The sequence below is a fragment of the Ipomoea nil genome, unplaced genomic scaffold (assembly GCF_001879475.1).
Source record: "Ipomoea nil cultivar Tokyo-kokei standard unplaced genomic scaffold, Asagao_1.1 scaffold0684, whole genome shotgun sequence".
NCBI classification, from domain to species: Eukaryota; Viridiplantae; Streptophyta; class Magnoliopsida; order Solanales; family Convolvulaceae; genus Ipomoea; species Ipomoea nil.
In genome coordinates this window covers 113,380-129,297 of record NW_017617112.1, presented here as the reverse complement: position 1 = coordinate 129,297, position 15,918 = coordinate 113,380, and the positions used below count along the sequence as shown (strand labels likewise).

At 36.5% G+C, this 15,918-nt stretch overlaps 2 protein-coding genes across 2 annotated transcripts; both read right to left on the bottom strand.

The window, feature by feature from the left end:
* Positions 1 to 368: 368 nt before the first annotated feature.
* On the bottom strand, positions 369 to 1,715 carry LOC109175106 (vinorine synthase-like). Its single transcript, XM_019324355.1, has one exon. The coding sequence runs from the start codon at positions 1,713 to 1,715 to the stop codon at positions 369 to 371; it is 1,347 nt and encodes a 448-aa protein (XP_019179900.1).
* A 12,843-nt stretch (positions 1,716 to 14,558) lies between these two features.
* Positions 14,559 to 15,422, bottom strand: LOC109175105 (vinorine synthase-like). The gene has a single exon (XM_019324354.1). It carries the CDS (start codon positions 15,420 to 15,422, stop codon positions 14,559 to 14,561), a length of 864 nt encoding a protein of 287 aa, XP_019179899.1.
* Between the last annotated feature and the right edge of the window lie 496 nt (positions 15,423 to 15,918).

Genomic DNA, 15,918 nt, shown 5'->3' with positions numbered 1-15,918 from the left:
GTTGAATTGTGTGCTAAAAAAAAAAAAGAATTAACCACTCAGTTCTAATCACTTATTGAAATGAGATTTAGTGTGAGTTAATTGTCGATATTGTTGTAAATTAGAAATGAACTCATGACAAAAATTTAAAGACAAAAAATAACATCTTTCATTGTAACACGTCAAATATTATTTTCACTAATTAAAATATAACTTTATTATTGGTGCACTGAAAATTAACATGTAAAAATATCAAATTAAATGCGGCATTATTTGATAATAAGAAATGATACTCTAATTAATAAAGTGATGAACCAACCCAATATGATGCATGTAACATGTGCATGACTTGCCTAGCTTCCCCTTCAATATATTCCTAAACCAGCCAGCTAGAGTGCAGACCGTAGAGAACAAGGCGGTTCGGAAACGATTTGAGAGAAAGACACATAGGCATGAAATTTCATGTCTTTGTCTAAATTGCACATAACCTCTTGTGGCAACCCAATCCACACTTCTACTCCCCCATCTTCTGCATCCATGAAAATAGCCGAATCCTCCATTGTATGCCCCAGGCCGATCCATATCGGCTTGCCCCACCCGAAATCAACTTGAGAAAACTGAATATTACACAAACTACTTATACTTAAAAACTTAATCTCATCCGCATTATGAAGCGACTTGAATAAGTCTGATGCGACTCTAAGAAATCCACCCTCCACGTGCATTTCCCTCACGTAATCGTCGGTAACCTTGTGGATGGCTTCCGCGACTCGTCCTACAAGAAACCCGGCAGTAACGCTACCACCCCCGTCGGCTTCCAATTCCCACCGAGAGGCCACCCCTTGGTAGATGTTGCCTAGGCACTGCGAAGGGAATGGCGGGTTAAACTTCTTTCGCAAGTTCATCATATTTATCAGCAAATGCGTCTTGAGGTTTGGGTTCGCCGGTAGAATTGCCCGTATCACCGCCGCCCATATGAACGCCGACAGCGCCTCCACCCGAGATTGACGGCGGCGGTGCTCCGATGGCTGATAATAATCGTTCCTTAGCCGCTCGATATCCCGCTTGCCAAAAACAAATCTTTTCGAAGTGTTCTTTCCCGGTTTCTTGAGGGAAAGGGGCGCTTGCGGGGAGGGGACGAAGTTCCCTGGCCTGAAAATTGAAGAGGCGTCCACGATGAGACCGTCGGGATTAATGGGTCCTTCCCCGCGGTTGATTGCCGCCCATGTGTTAAAAAATCCGGTCATCGCGCTGGCGTCCGCCAGACCGTGCCAAATGCAGAACCCCACCGCAGTTCCGCCGCACCGGAACCTGTTGACCTGAACTGCTAACATTGGCTGGGCGGGGTGAATAGCATTTGGGTAGGGATCAAGTGGGAGCAGCTGGCGTATATCTTCGAGTTTGGGGTGCCGGAGAAACTCACCCATATCACAATTGGTAACTTTAGCTCGGACAAAATCCGCACCCTCGTCGTTGCATTCGATGGTCGATCCATCTTTAATTCTTCCTGCGAGCGGGTACAAGACGGACAGTGTCTTCATGAGCGAGTCTTTGAGTTCATCATAATCATGGCGACTAGGGCCGCCGGCGCGGGAGTCGTAGAAGAAAACAATGGGGGTATAAAAAGTGGAGGCTAATATATCAAGGAGAGAAAGCTTGTAGTTTCTCAAGGTTTGGGGAGTTGGTGAACATGGCCTCACTTTCTCTTTCTGATAAACTTCAACTTTTAGGGCCATTGGATCGATGGGTACTTTATTTCATAATTCCCACTTATGATCACATACGCTGTATTTATAACCAGTAGCGGCTGTGAATAAAATAAAATTTTCTTTTATCCCAAATGAAATGAAATATATTTTTATGAACACGTGAAAGGAATTGTGAATTTAATCTAATATACACGTGAATGGAGGTGTGAATTTAATATAGGAAAAATTGTAAAAAATGCTCCTCTATAATATGTCAATTATCAATGCCACCCCTGAATTATGAGTAGTGTAAATGTTGCCCATCAATTATCAAAATGGTACACATATAGCCCCTCCCGTAACGGACATGTGGTTCTCCACCGCTGTCTATCGCTGGTACTTCGAATCGAGGGAGGGAAAAAATATCTAAATTACATATTTACTCCGGCTTAACGGTGTCGTACACTAACGGGGAACCACATGTCCGTTACGGGAGGGGCAATATGTGCACCGTTTTAATAATTGAGGGGCAATATTTACACCACTCATAATTCAGAGGTGACATTGATAATTGGCTAATTGGCATATTATAGAGGAGCATTTTTTACAATTTTCCCTTTAATATAATATTCCACCATTAATCATACTAAATTTGCAATTATTAAAAATTTGTAAATTGTAATTTGTACAAAAAAATATGTAAATTATTTTCAAATGAGTTTTTTAAAAACTTCATATTAATTAAGAAATGTCACAAAAATATTTTCAAATGAGTTTATACCAATTTTGGAGTCAAAATATTTCTAAAATAGAGATTGCTAACTTCACGAAAATTTTCATGCAACATAGCTTAACAAGTGTCCATGACTTACAAGTTGATGAAGACATGGGGTATTGGTCTTCTGGACTGTTACAGAAATTTTTTTTGCTTTGCTTCCTGCAAGGAGTGATGATGATTCTTGAATGCTATTTCTGGCCATGGAAGGGAATATGAACTTTAATCAAAGAAAAAATATATGATTATTTGTTAGGAATAATTATTGTATAAATTCGGTTGTAACCATAAGGGCTTTTCGACAAAAGTCTAGCCTTAGCAGACCTTAGGAGCTTTAAGAGAGGCCCCCGTTCCATCCTTTTGTTACCCTCGTTCCCATTAATTATGGTTTGCTGCTTGTCCGATCCATTTTCTCCTTACATACTTCTTACTATTTGTTACTATTCCTTTCATACTATCTTACCATTATGGTATTGTTTCACCTTTAATTTCTTGGCCGGTGGTTGGTCTTTCTGGCATCGATAAGTACTGTGCCTGTAAATGCCACACTTGAAACATACAAGGTGGATGCCTTCGTGCTCAATCATGCGCACCTTTGGTCTCAAACTGAATCGAGCAAGCAACAACTTAGTAAAGTCCATTTCAAAACACATTCGCACGAATTTACCCCTAGAGATTAGGCACGAATTTACCGCACGTTTGGTTCACGGAATGAATTTTGAGGTAATAGGAATGCTATTCCAGAAGGAATGGAATGGGCAAGGAATAGAATAGGAATTGTATTCTATTGTTTGGTTCGCGGAAGGAATAGACTTTAGGAATTATATTACAGTGTTTGGTTGATTTAAGGAATAGAAATGAAATATGTTTTAAAAGACATTAATACCCTTATAAAAATATGTGATGGTGGCGATGGTGGTGGTGGTGGTGGCGGCGGCGGCGGTGGTGGTGGTGGCGATGATGGTGGCGGTGGTGGTGATGGTGGTGGTGGCGGTGGTGGTGGTGGTGCTGGGGTAGTAGTTGTGGTGGTGGCGGTGGCAGTGGTGGGGGCGGCGACGGTTGTGGCGGTGGTGGTGGTGGTGGTAGCGGTGGTGCTATTAGGTGGTGGTTCTGGTGGCGGTGGTGGTGGTGGCGGTGGCGATGGTGGTGGCGGTGGTGGTGTCGTGGTGGTGGTGGCGGTGGCAGTGGTGGGGGCGGCGGTGGTGGTGGCGGCGGCGGCGACGGTTGTGGCGATGGTGGTGGTGGTGGCGGCGGCGATGGTGGTAGTGGTGGTGGTGGCGGCGGCGGCGGTGATGGTGGTGGTGGCGACGACGATGGTGAAATAGGATGAATTTATATATAGGATAAAAAAATTAGGTTAAAGAAAGGGGTAAAAAAAGAAAATAGATTCTAAAATCTATTCCTGAGCGTTCAGTAATAGGCTAATACCAGGGGGCCCCTAGTAATAGCTATTATCTTATTTGAGGTAATAGGCTATTACCAGGAATATTATTCCTGGTAATAGAAATGGTTAACAAACAAAGGAATAGGCCTATTACTGGGAATGCTATGCCATTCCCAGCCTATTCCGTGAACCAAACGGGCCATTAAAGTTTGTTTCCATTACCTAGGAATCCACACCTTCTCTTTCTCAATTGTTATGTCATGGACTAGGATTCTCAGCCCCTTGCATTGTGATCCTTAATTCAAAGAGTTATGTGTAATAAATTGAAGACACATAAATTGTTAACTACTACAGACGCATAATTTGTTAACTGCAGACAAATAATATGTTAATTGCATATTTATGTGTGTTTATAGTTAACATATTATGTGTCTTCATGTGCTATAGTTAACATATTATGTGCCTTCATTTTATTTACAGGCGCACATAATATGTTAGTTGTAGACATATAATATGAATGTCATTTTGAATTATGGTCTACAATGCATGGTGGACCCTAGTCTATTGTATAATTTGCCTTTCTTTTTTGGAGAGTTTAATAGTCGAGCAATTAGTATCATTCGCCTCATCGTCTTCGTGATAGATAAAATTTGTATATTTATATATTAAAAAAATACTGGTGAATGAGGAATTGATTATTATTAAGGAATAGTATATTACTGGTTATTATTCTTTATTTTTCTTATATTTAAATTCTCAGGCTCATCTTATTATTCTCCTCTGTTAGTTTGCACATAAACAACTAGATCTTATCGCACTTCTTCATGTCTATAAAGGATTGGGATGTATGAACAGAATTATCAGTTTTCACTTCTATTATATTCTCACATGGTATCAGAGTCAGAAATTTTTAGCGAAATCTGTTTCCTATATTTTTTTTGGGTGTTATTATTTTGTCTATTCATGGCCATTAGTACAAATACCATTACACCCATTATTCAATTAACTACTCCTGCCAATTTTCCCATCCAGCTCACAACCTCAAATTATTCAGTTTGACGGCAATTGGGAGATGATTTTGATCCCGTTGTTGAAATCATTCGGGTTCGTCCATAACCTATTACATTCTCTGAACTAAAAAAAATGTATTAACAGGTTTTGAGCGTAAGCAAAAGAAAAAATTCGAGGTACAACATTCCCTCCTTGCTACAGCAAATACCACCCAAAAATGTTCTAATCGACAATATCAGTTCAACCACAACTCTAGCGGTTAAATTCCCACAATTAGCATGCAGGGACAAACGGTACAGTTCAGGCTCCACTGGTTTCGACCAAATTAGTCTTTTACTAATACAAATAAATTTGGTCATAAAAATGTCAAGTTCGTAATATTTATGACTATGAAGTGCGAGACTGTCAAAAGCTTATGCGATTTCTTCGAGATAATAATGTTAACATGAACAACTTTGATTAAAAGTCGACCACAGTCAATGTTATAGCAGCGCCGCATATTTGTTCGTAACCGTGGTTATTTGATTCCGGTGCCTCACACCATGCTCCTTCATCACCTTCGTTATTTCATAATGCCCACTTATGATCATAATTCATATATATATATATATATATGCTGTATTTAAAACCAGTAGGGGATGTATTTAAAATAATTTTTTCTTCCCCTCTCAAATGAAATATATTTTTCTGAACACGTGAAAGGAAGTGTGAGTTTATAATATAACTAGTTTTTTTAAGTACTATGCATGAATGAGATAATGCCCAATGATTATTTTTAAATAAATATTTCAAAGTATATCAATGCAATATTATATAGGAAATGTTCATGGATAGGTAAATAAATGTTCAATTTGTTTATTTAAATCGATAATTTAAAGTATATAAATGCAAGATAATATATGCGAGATTGATTATAATTGTCACTAAAATAAATTTTTGCAACTTTGTAATAACGCTAGTCTAAATACTTAGTCTAAAAGCGATAGTCTAAATACATACTACTTTTGGTTTAAATTTCTCTAATTCTTCATAATTCTCTTTTAGGTAGCACTGTCATTAGTATTGAACAAAATATTAATATTTATTTTATTTGTATAAAATACTTGGTAAATAAATATATATAACATATTTTGTATTATAACATAATTTTGATATTTAATTACAAGATAATGTACAAAAGAGGACAATGGACAATGTAGTGAGTATAATAAATTAATAAATTTGAAGGTAAGGAATCTTTGAATTGTAGAAAATAAAGATAATATAAATAATGAAATTATATCTCTTTTTAAAATTTTTTATAATGAATAATTTTTTTTTTAAATAAAGACATTATAGACATCTAATTCTAAATTAATTAAATGCATATGTATTATTTTTTTTTCGGTGTATCTACTAATTTATTTAATTTAATAAAAGTAATAAAGTGGCGTACATACTTTTCATCAACAATAATGAAATTATTGATTTTTTTTTTTAATTCACATTCGTGGTTGAGACGAATTGTTTTGAGAGTTTATTAATGACAATTGCTATAATTCTGTCAATAGAGGATTATAAGTGTAAAATGTTACACATTTAAAACCCACTTAAGTTTTCTTAAATCAGTTGTCAAAATGGTTAGCTGTTAGGTTCTGGAGTAGTCCAGTGTCAACGCCAGGATGCACTGATGTAGTACGGGATCAGCGCCTGGATGTAGTCTAGGAAATGTGAGGCTTATTCAAACATTTATTTTGGTCAAGACCCTACTTCCATGGCTTTTTAAATTAGGAGATGCAGCTTAATTTGAGGAATTGAAGGCAGCACATTTTCAGACCAAAGAAGTTTCATATCATCACTATAAAATGCTACCTTGTTAAGCATTACAGTTGAAGATTCAAGGATTAAAAATTCTACATATCATTCCTCAAATCCTCCACTGGTTTTTCTATCAATATATTCGTGTGTTGAAGGTTTCTCAACTAGTTCAAGCTGTGATGAAGATAGCCTGCACGTCAAGTCCATGGTGATGCTGGAGTAGACGCTGGATCGGAGTAGTGCGCTGCGCTGGAGTACTGTAGTTTATGCTTTAGTGTGTAATGTACTCCCCCTTGTACTCCTTGTTGATCATCTAGTGGATTGGGCTGACGTGAGTGGCCCTACAGACATAGGAGTGAGGCACCGAACTGCATGAACATTTCCTGATGCACGGTTCCATTTATTGCTTTTATATTTAATTCTTTATTCTGTCTGGACTCTGGAGTATATCCTAGAGCTAGTCCAACTTAATAATTGAATTAAAATTTAGTAGGAACCTTTACGTTATATCTTGCATTCAAGATCCAAGAGTCTTTTTCAATTGGTATCAGAGCCCGGGGACTTAAAATATTAATCTAATCGTTCTGGCTTACTCGTGTTTCTTGAACTCAAGATCTCGATTTTTGTTCTTGATTCTACTTTTCTGGTCAATCTTCTTTAGCTTACTGTGCATTGAGTTTTGCAGAATGGAATTGAACGACATAGAGCACCTCCTGAATTAACAGGTGACAACTATGCGTACTGGAAGGCTCGTACCAAAATGCACCTACGAGCTCATGGAGAGATGATCTGGAGGGCCGTTCTCACTGGGTGGACTCATCCTACCAAAGATGGAGCTACTACAGGAGGCCCTCCAGTTCTCAAACCAGAAACAGAATGGACAATTACTGAGATGACTACTGCAAACTACAACAATAAAGCCTTAGATATTATTTATTCCTTAATGCATGAGAGTCAGTTTACCCTTATTAAAGGTTGTGACTCTGCCAAAGATGCATGGGAGATTTTGGAAACTACCTATGAAGGAACTAACTCAGTCAAGCAGTCCAAACTCCAAATGGTCCAATCTGACTTTGAAGATCTAAAAATGGCAGAAGACGAATCAATAGTTGATTTCCATGCCCGTGTTCAGGAAATAGCAAATCGTGCAATCGTTCTAGGCAAACCTTTCTCTCAACCTAAACTAGTCAAGAAGATTTTTTGTTCACTCCCTCAACATTTCAGGATGAAGGTAACGGCGATTCAAGAACATGAAGGGTGGGAGAACAAAACCATAGATCAATTAATGGGAAACTTGCAAACCTATGAGATGGAAATTCTCTCTAACCACACCAAAAAGAAGAAAAACGTTGTCTTTATAGCTGAAGAACATGAGTCAGTATCTGATCCAGATGAGGTAAATGATGATCTAGTTGAATTTTTAATTAACCAACTTTCGAAGCTTTTGAAACAGGTGAAACAGATGAACAACTCTCGAAATGTAAAGGTTTCAAAACCAGAAAGGATCAACATCAAACGCATCATGTAACAACCAAATGACTGGATCATATAATTCTCGTCCATCACGAAACTCTCAGTCCAGGGAAAAATCAAGTGGAAAAGGCATTAAGTGTTATGAATGTGAAGGTTTCGGTAATGTTCGAGCAGAATGCGCAACATACCTAAGGCGTAAGAACTCGATGAAGGCAGCTCTAACCTGGAGTGATGATGACGAACTTGAACCTAATCCTGATCCAGGATTTGGTCCAGTAGAGATCTCCGGTAACCTTGTGGCATTCACTGCAATAGCCAACATGGAGTCTGACCCAGAAGCTGAAGTAGACTCAGAAGCTGGAGAATATGTATCGGCTGAAGACCATGATCTACCAGTTCCCTCATTTGAAGTAGAATATAAAAAGTTGTATGCAAAATGGGAAATTCTTGTAAAACTAAATAGATCTCTGTCTAGTCAAGTCAGTAATCTCGAGAATGCTAGGAAAGTGTATAAAAATCAAATTACTGATAGGGACAACATCATCAAAGACGTGCTCAAACACAAAGAAGAACTCAAACAAGAGTTGGAAATGCTCAAAATGAGAATTAAAATGATGAACAACACTTCCACCCTTGACCAAATCTTGGATTCTAGAAAGACAACATCTACCAAGTATGGTTTAGGTTTTTCTAGCAGAAAAGACAAGGCTGTGACAGTTTTTGTAAAAGCTTCTGACTCTGACTCAGCACTTGGACCAGTTTCGGATACTCCAGAAACTAGTACAGCGCGGGAAGGTTTGGTAATGTAAGGCGTGACAATCAAAAATTTAAATTCTATAACCCTATTTGTCATTATTGCAGGGTTCGTGGCCATACCAGACCTGAGTGTTTTTACTTTTATAAAGATCAAAGGCGTGAGAAGTACACCCACAAACACATTGCACTGTTTGTAAAACAAGTGTGGGTTAGGAAAGCAAATTTTATATCCCAGTTAACTCCAATGTCATCTCAAGGGAAACTAGCAGAAGACAGAAGAGTTGGATTAGAGAATCTGCAAATACAATAAGTTTGAAGGGACATCATCGAAATAAAACCAGGTATTTTATAATTCAATAAGTTATGTTTTTTTTCTAAAACATTTTTTTGCTCACTGTTTTAGATCCAGAAGAATTGTCGGCTTAGCCCAGAAAATATTAATCCTAATTCTCCGATTGCTGACTTGGAGAGTTCAAAAAATCTGAAATTGTGGTACCATTTTCTACTCTCTCCTCTACTAGTGATGGTATTTCCTCAATACCAATTTCAATTCCTAACTTTTTGTCTTTCTCGTTGCCTTTTGCACTGCGTAGTTCTATTTTGATGGATTATCTTGTTTTGCCTTCTTTGACTGGTTCTATGTGTTCATTAAATGTCCATCTATGATTTGATCGATTTTGTGTGATTGTACCTTCTCATTTATTTTCTCCAGTTATGATTGTTGCTAATCATGTCCAGTCTGGTTCTGTGTCAGTTTCTGCTCCAGAATTCTCTGGTTCTATCTCTGCTTCTGTCTCTACTCCAGGAACCTCTGGTCCAGTTCCTATATCTACATTTTCCTCTGAACTGGTGTCTGAATTTGAAAATGCTATTCTTGTAATGTCATGTGTATTTGTTTCTATGTGTTATGTGTTTTGTCTGGTCATGGCCGTGTTTGATTTTGGTTGTGTGCTTTCTGTGCTACGTGTAATGAATTTGTGTCTGGATATGCTTTATGTGAATCTGTGCCTAAATATGCTTTATATGAATCTGTGCCTAAATCTGCTTTACCTGGATGTGACTGGTTTATTTGCTAATCTGTTTGTTTTGTTTAACCCAATTTTAAAATTCTTGAATTGTTGTTTTACTGAGTTGTTTGAAAGTTGATGTGCCTTGTTCTGGGTCTCTTGTTTCTATTTAGCTTGTGCAGGTTCATATGGCAATTTCTTTCAGACAAATCAAAAGGAATCTTGCTCTAAGCTATGATGTTTCTTTTTAACGAACAGTCAATGTACTAATTGAGGGAGAGCATACTTATTTGGATTATCTTTATTTGGATTATCCTATTATTCGGATTATCTCATCTGGATTATCATATTATTTTGATCATCATATTATTTGAATTATTTTCTTGGATTATCTTGTTGATGGGATTGATTATTTTACCATCTTCGTGGTGAATTCTATTGTGACATAGGTTGAATATGGAGATTATTGATATGGATGGTAAGCGATGCATGGATGAGCTAGGGATATTACTCATGATAATAGATGATGGATTGGAACCTGTCCCTGCTTTAGATAAGTCGGGCACTCCGTCAGCTCATAGTCCTACCCACTGATGATCACCTTTGGCCCTTATTTGACAAAAAAGGGGGAGTATCAAGTTGAGGGGGAGTATATCTATTTTTGTTTGACAGATCATGTGTTTTATTCATTGTAAGCAAATATACTTAGTGGCTATTTTTGTTAATAAAGATTATCTATCTTTTCTTTTAAAAGCCTACTAGTATATTTGTAAGTATATTTTGTCAACTAATTGCCAAAAGGGGAGATTGTAAGTGTAAAATGTTACACATTTAAAACCCACTTAAGTTGGCTTAAATTAGTTGTCAAAATGGTTAGCTGTTAGGTTCTGGAGTAGTTGTTAGGTTCTGGGGTAGTCTAGTGTCAGTGCCAGGATGCAGTCCAGGATCAGCGCCAAGATGCAATCCAGGAAAGGTGAGGCTTATTCAAACATTTATGTTGGTTAAAACCCTACTTCCATGACTTTTTAAATCAGGAGATGCAGCTTAATTTGAGGAATTGAAGGCTGCATTTTTTCAGACCAAAGAGGTTTCATATCATCACTATAAAATGCTACTTTGTTAAGTATTAAAGTTGAAGATTCAAGGATTCAAAATTCTACATATCATTCCTCAAATCCTCCACTAGTTTTTCTATCAATATATTCGTGTGTTGAAGGTTTCTCAATTGGTTCAAGTTGTGATGAAGATAGTCTGCACGTTAAGTCCATGGTGATGCTGGAGTAGGCGCTGGATCGGAGTAGTGCGCTGCGCTGAAGTACTGTAGTTTATGCTTTAGTATGTAATGTACTCCCCCTTGTACGCCTTGTTGATCATCTAGTGGATTGGGCTGACGTGAGTGGCCCCGCAGACGTAGGAGTGAGGCTCCGAACTACGTGAATATTTCCTAGTGCACGGTTCCATTTATTGCCTTTATATTTAATTTCTTTATTATGTCTGGAGTAGATCCTATACTAGAGCTTCTCCAACTTAATAATTGAATTAAAATTTACTTGGAACCTTTAGGTTATATCTTGTATTCAAGATCCACGAGCCGTTTTCAATGATAATAAATAATTCAAAATATATGATTACAATAGATATTGTTATAATGATATAGTAAAAATTAATGTACAAATTTCTTTAAAAGTTTTCATGCATTGATAAAATTTTGATGTGTAAACTTGTTCAAATTTGAGCGAGTTGGAGTCAACATTGTCAATTCTTTGGAAAATAGTCCTACCGTTTTAGAGTCCATGTGTAATTGTATTTATGATCAACAACTTTGTAGCTAGATCGCGTAGGTCTGACAATGATGTAAGAACAATTTTGTCTGAAAAAAAAAAAAAAAAAACTTTGTAGTATAGTATTTGTAAAGTAATGTACAATTGTACTATTATAAATAATACTGAGTAATATACATATATACAAAAAATATTAATATTATTATGACCTAAATCATTGCAATAATGCAAAACCATAATTGATATATTAAGTTTTGTTCTAAATAATCAAAAGGAGGTTAATTAAACGAAAAGAAAAAACTTAACCTAAATTTTTTTTTTTTTTTTTTTTTTTAAATTGCAAGAAAATCAAATGATTTTTAAAGTTCCTTATTTATAATCTTTAAATGCTAAGTATTTTTTTTTTTTTGAATGCTACTGGTTCTATTACATTACTTTCTCAACCTACTGAAACACAAAGAACCAATAACGCCCTTGTTCATATACTTTCTCAACCTACTGAAACACAAAGAACCAATAGCGCCCTTTCTCAACCTACTAAAACACAAAGAACAAATAACGCCTCCACTAAAGCTCGAACTTATAATCTTCCAAATGAAAGTCCAACCCGGGTACCATTAGACCATATAGTCCTGGTTGAATGCTAAGTATTTAGTCGGGCTAATTATTTGACTAAAGTTTATGTTAAATTTTATAATATATATATTTTTAAAATATTTTATGATATTCGTAGTATATGTTTAATAATTATGCCAATTCGAATTGAGATGAACTTCGAACCTAAGACCTTTTTTTATAAAAATTAATGAGTGAGTTAAGAATAATAAATAGTTAACAGAATATTCCGTTACTCAAGTTTATACTAACGAGATTTTGGGTTATATAATGGAAGAAAATAATATAATAGAGGGTAAATATGGAAAATCATTAGAAAAATACTAAAATTAAAATAATATGGACCATTCATTTTAAGAAACAATTACACTACATTTTTTTTGTTCCAGTTAAAAGCCTAACATTATTGATTCTTATTAGATTTGTAGATTTGTAGATTTGTAGATATACACATAAAAGGAAGTGTGAATTTAATATAATATTCCACCATTAATTGTTTTTTAGTTTATATCGATCTTGTTAAGAGTTGTACAAATTCTGCCATCGCAAACCTCTTAATTCTATTCCTTTTTATTTTCCAAGATGCTTGTCATCAAAGGAAATGACAGCCTTTGGAAGGGAACGCAGAGTTGGGGGATAAATAATTGACTGGATAATTATAAGATTTTAAGTTTAATTTTCATAGAAGCCATCTTAACTATAATAAAGCTATATGGTTTGGGAAGTAATTAATGTTATCATTATTATATTATTATAAATATAAATAAAAAATAAAAAATATATATTTTAAATTGTTTAATATAATAATATTTTTGAACTTTCATTGGTCAAGTATTTATTATTTTTATAGAACACCAAATTACAATTAAAATTAAAATTTTGTATGGTTAATATAATCTCTAATTATGTACATATTCAAATAAAGTTATAAGAGAATTTTCATAATTACATTGATTTATTCTTAGTTGTATTTCATCTATATTTACGAATAATAACTAAGATAATTACATTTAGAAAGCAAATTTCAAATTTTGTAGGAGTAAATTTAAACTCTAATTGAACACATTTTTTATATGATTATATAATATATTCTTTATGCACATGTCATTTCATAAACCCACATGTCATTCTATAAGCCCAAGACCACTTTATTGTGGAGATAATTCAAATGGATTTTTTTTTCTTTTAAAAGTCCTTAAGTTTAGAAATCTAGAAAAACATTAAAGACCCCTACGATATATACATTTATATATTTAAATTTTTATTTATGGCTCAAATGATTTTTTCTTTTTTTAAATTCTGAAGTTCAATAATTGACCCACGGCCCGCAGCATTTGTTTTTTTCATCCCTTCTCGCTTCTACCATTTCTTTGAAGCATTTGAAAAGATAGAAAAGTACACTCTACAATCTCTACAGAAGGTGGTTCCTTAATGTCTGGCTCCATTTTTTCTACCACTTTCCATGATCCTTCTCTTTTGTTTTATATTATTATATTAAACAATTTAAAATATTTTTATTTTTTCTATTTTTTATTTATATTTATAATAACATAATTTTTTCCCATGCATCGCGCGGGTGAATTACTAGTTATATCTAATTGCGCTATTGCTTGTTTGATTTGAGTTCGTCATCTATGAGCAAGTAGCATCTTTTACCGATAAGTATCACGTACAAGGTGTGTCTCAAGCATATATAGCGCATATTCGGATAATTAAATCATAAGAATATTATAATTTGATATTTATATATGTTTCTTGATGGATTACAAGTAAAAGCTAAGCTTAATTGCAAGAAACACTGACTCAACACACCAATTGAATTCGTATTTGATGCATGCGGTGAGATAAGCTGATCAAAATGAGTTATATGAGAAATACTATGATACATTAATGTACTACTTATGTTTCTTTTGAACTGTCATTTGCAATCCTTAGACGAAGCTAAAGGTTGTTATTTATTTTGACAATTCCTATTAATTTGAATGTTTATTCAACTGATAAATTAAGTACTCAGCAACTATGTTGCACGGAAAGTGAAAACGGATTATGAGATACAAAGAAAGTAAACAACATTTTCAAAAAATATAGAAATGCGTTAACATAATACACATAAACGCGTTAACTCCCCCACTAACTTATTAAAACGTCGTCGTTTTGGACCATTGTGCGCCGTGATGAACGATATAATTTAATTTGCCCTTCAATTCCTATCCTCTAGAGTCTAGCTAGATCCATAAACCAAATGCTATATGCATCCGCTGCGGCCTAAACCAGCCTTTCTCCATCCTTTTGCTAGAGTGCAGACCGAAGAGGACAAGACGGTTCGGAAACGATTTGAGAGAAAGACATATAAGCATGAAATTCCATGTCCTTGTCTAAATTGCACATAACCTCTTGTGTCAACCCAATCCACACTTCTACTCCCTCATCTTCTGCATCCATGAAAACAGCCGAGTTCTCTAGTGTATGACCCAGGCCAATCCACATCAGCTTGCCCCACCCAAAATCAACTTGAGAAAATGTAATATTACACAAAATATTACTTATACTAAAAACATTAATCTCATCCGCATTATGAAGTGCCTTGATTAAGTCTGATACGACTCTAAGAAATCCACCCTCCACGTACATTTCCCTCACGTAATCGTCGGTAATCTTATCCATGGCTTCCGCGACTCGTCCTACAAGAAACCCGGCAGTAACACTTTCACCCCCGTCGGCTTCTGATTCCCACCGAGCGGCCACCGCTTGGTAGATGTTGCCTAGGCACTGCGAAGGGAATGGCGGGTTAAACTTCTTTCGCAAGTTCACCATATTTCCCAGCAAATGCGTCTTACGGTTTGGGTTCGCCTGTAGAATTGCCCGTATCACCGCCGCCCATATGAACGCCGACAACGCCTCCACCCGAGACGGAAAGCGGCGGTGCTCGGATGGGTGATAACAATAGTTCCTGAGCCGCTCGATATCCCGCTTGCCAAAATCAAATCTTTTCGTGGAGTACTTTCCGGCCGGTTTCTTGAGGGGAAGGGGATTTTGCGGGGAGCTGACAAAGTTCCCCGGCCTGAAAATTGCGGAGGCGTCCACGATGAGACCGTCGGGATTAATGGGTCCTTCCCCGCGGTTGATTGCCGCCCATGTGTTAAATAATCCGGTCATCGCGCCGCCGTCCGCCAGGCCGTGCCAAATGCAGAACCCCACCGCAGTTCCGCCGCACCGAAACCTGTTCACCTAAACAGCTAACATTGGCTGGGCGGGGTGAATAGCATTTGGGTAGGGATCAAGTGGGAGCAACTGGCGTATATCTTCGAGTTTGGGGTGCCGGAGAAACTCACCCAAATCACAATTTGTAACTTTAGCTCGGACAAAATCCGCACCCTCATCGTTGCATTCGATGGTCGATACATCTTTAATTCTTCCGGCTAGCAGGTACAAGACGGACAGTGTCTTCATGAGCGAATCCTTGAGCTCATCATAATCGTGGCGACGAGGGCCGCCGGCGCGGGAGTCGTAGAAGAAAATAAAGGGATTATAAAAAGTCCCGACAAATATATCAAGGAGGGAAAGCTTGTAGTTTCTATTGTTGGAAAATTAAAGATGAAAGCCTCCATATCCACCTCACCCTTTGACTTTGTCATTGGATTGAGAAATGGAA

Bases quoted from the DNA above. Each gene is read 5' to 3' on its own strand.
- LOC109175106 (XM_019324355.1), bottom strand. From the start codon at position 1,715: ATGGCCCTAAAAGTTGAAGTTTATCAGAAAGAGAAAGTGAGGCCATGT.
- LOC109175105 (XM_019324354.1), bottom strand. From the start codon at position 15,422: ATGACCGGATTATTTAACACATGGGCGGCAATCAACCGCGGGGAAGGA.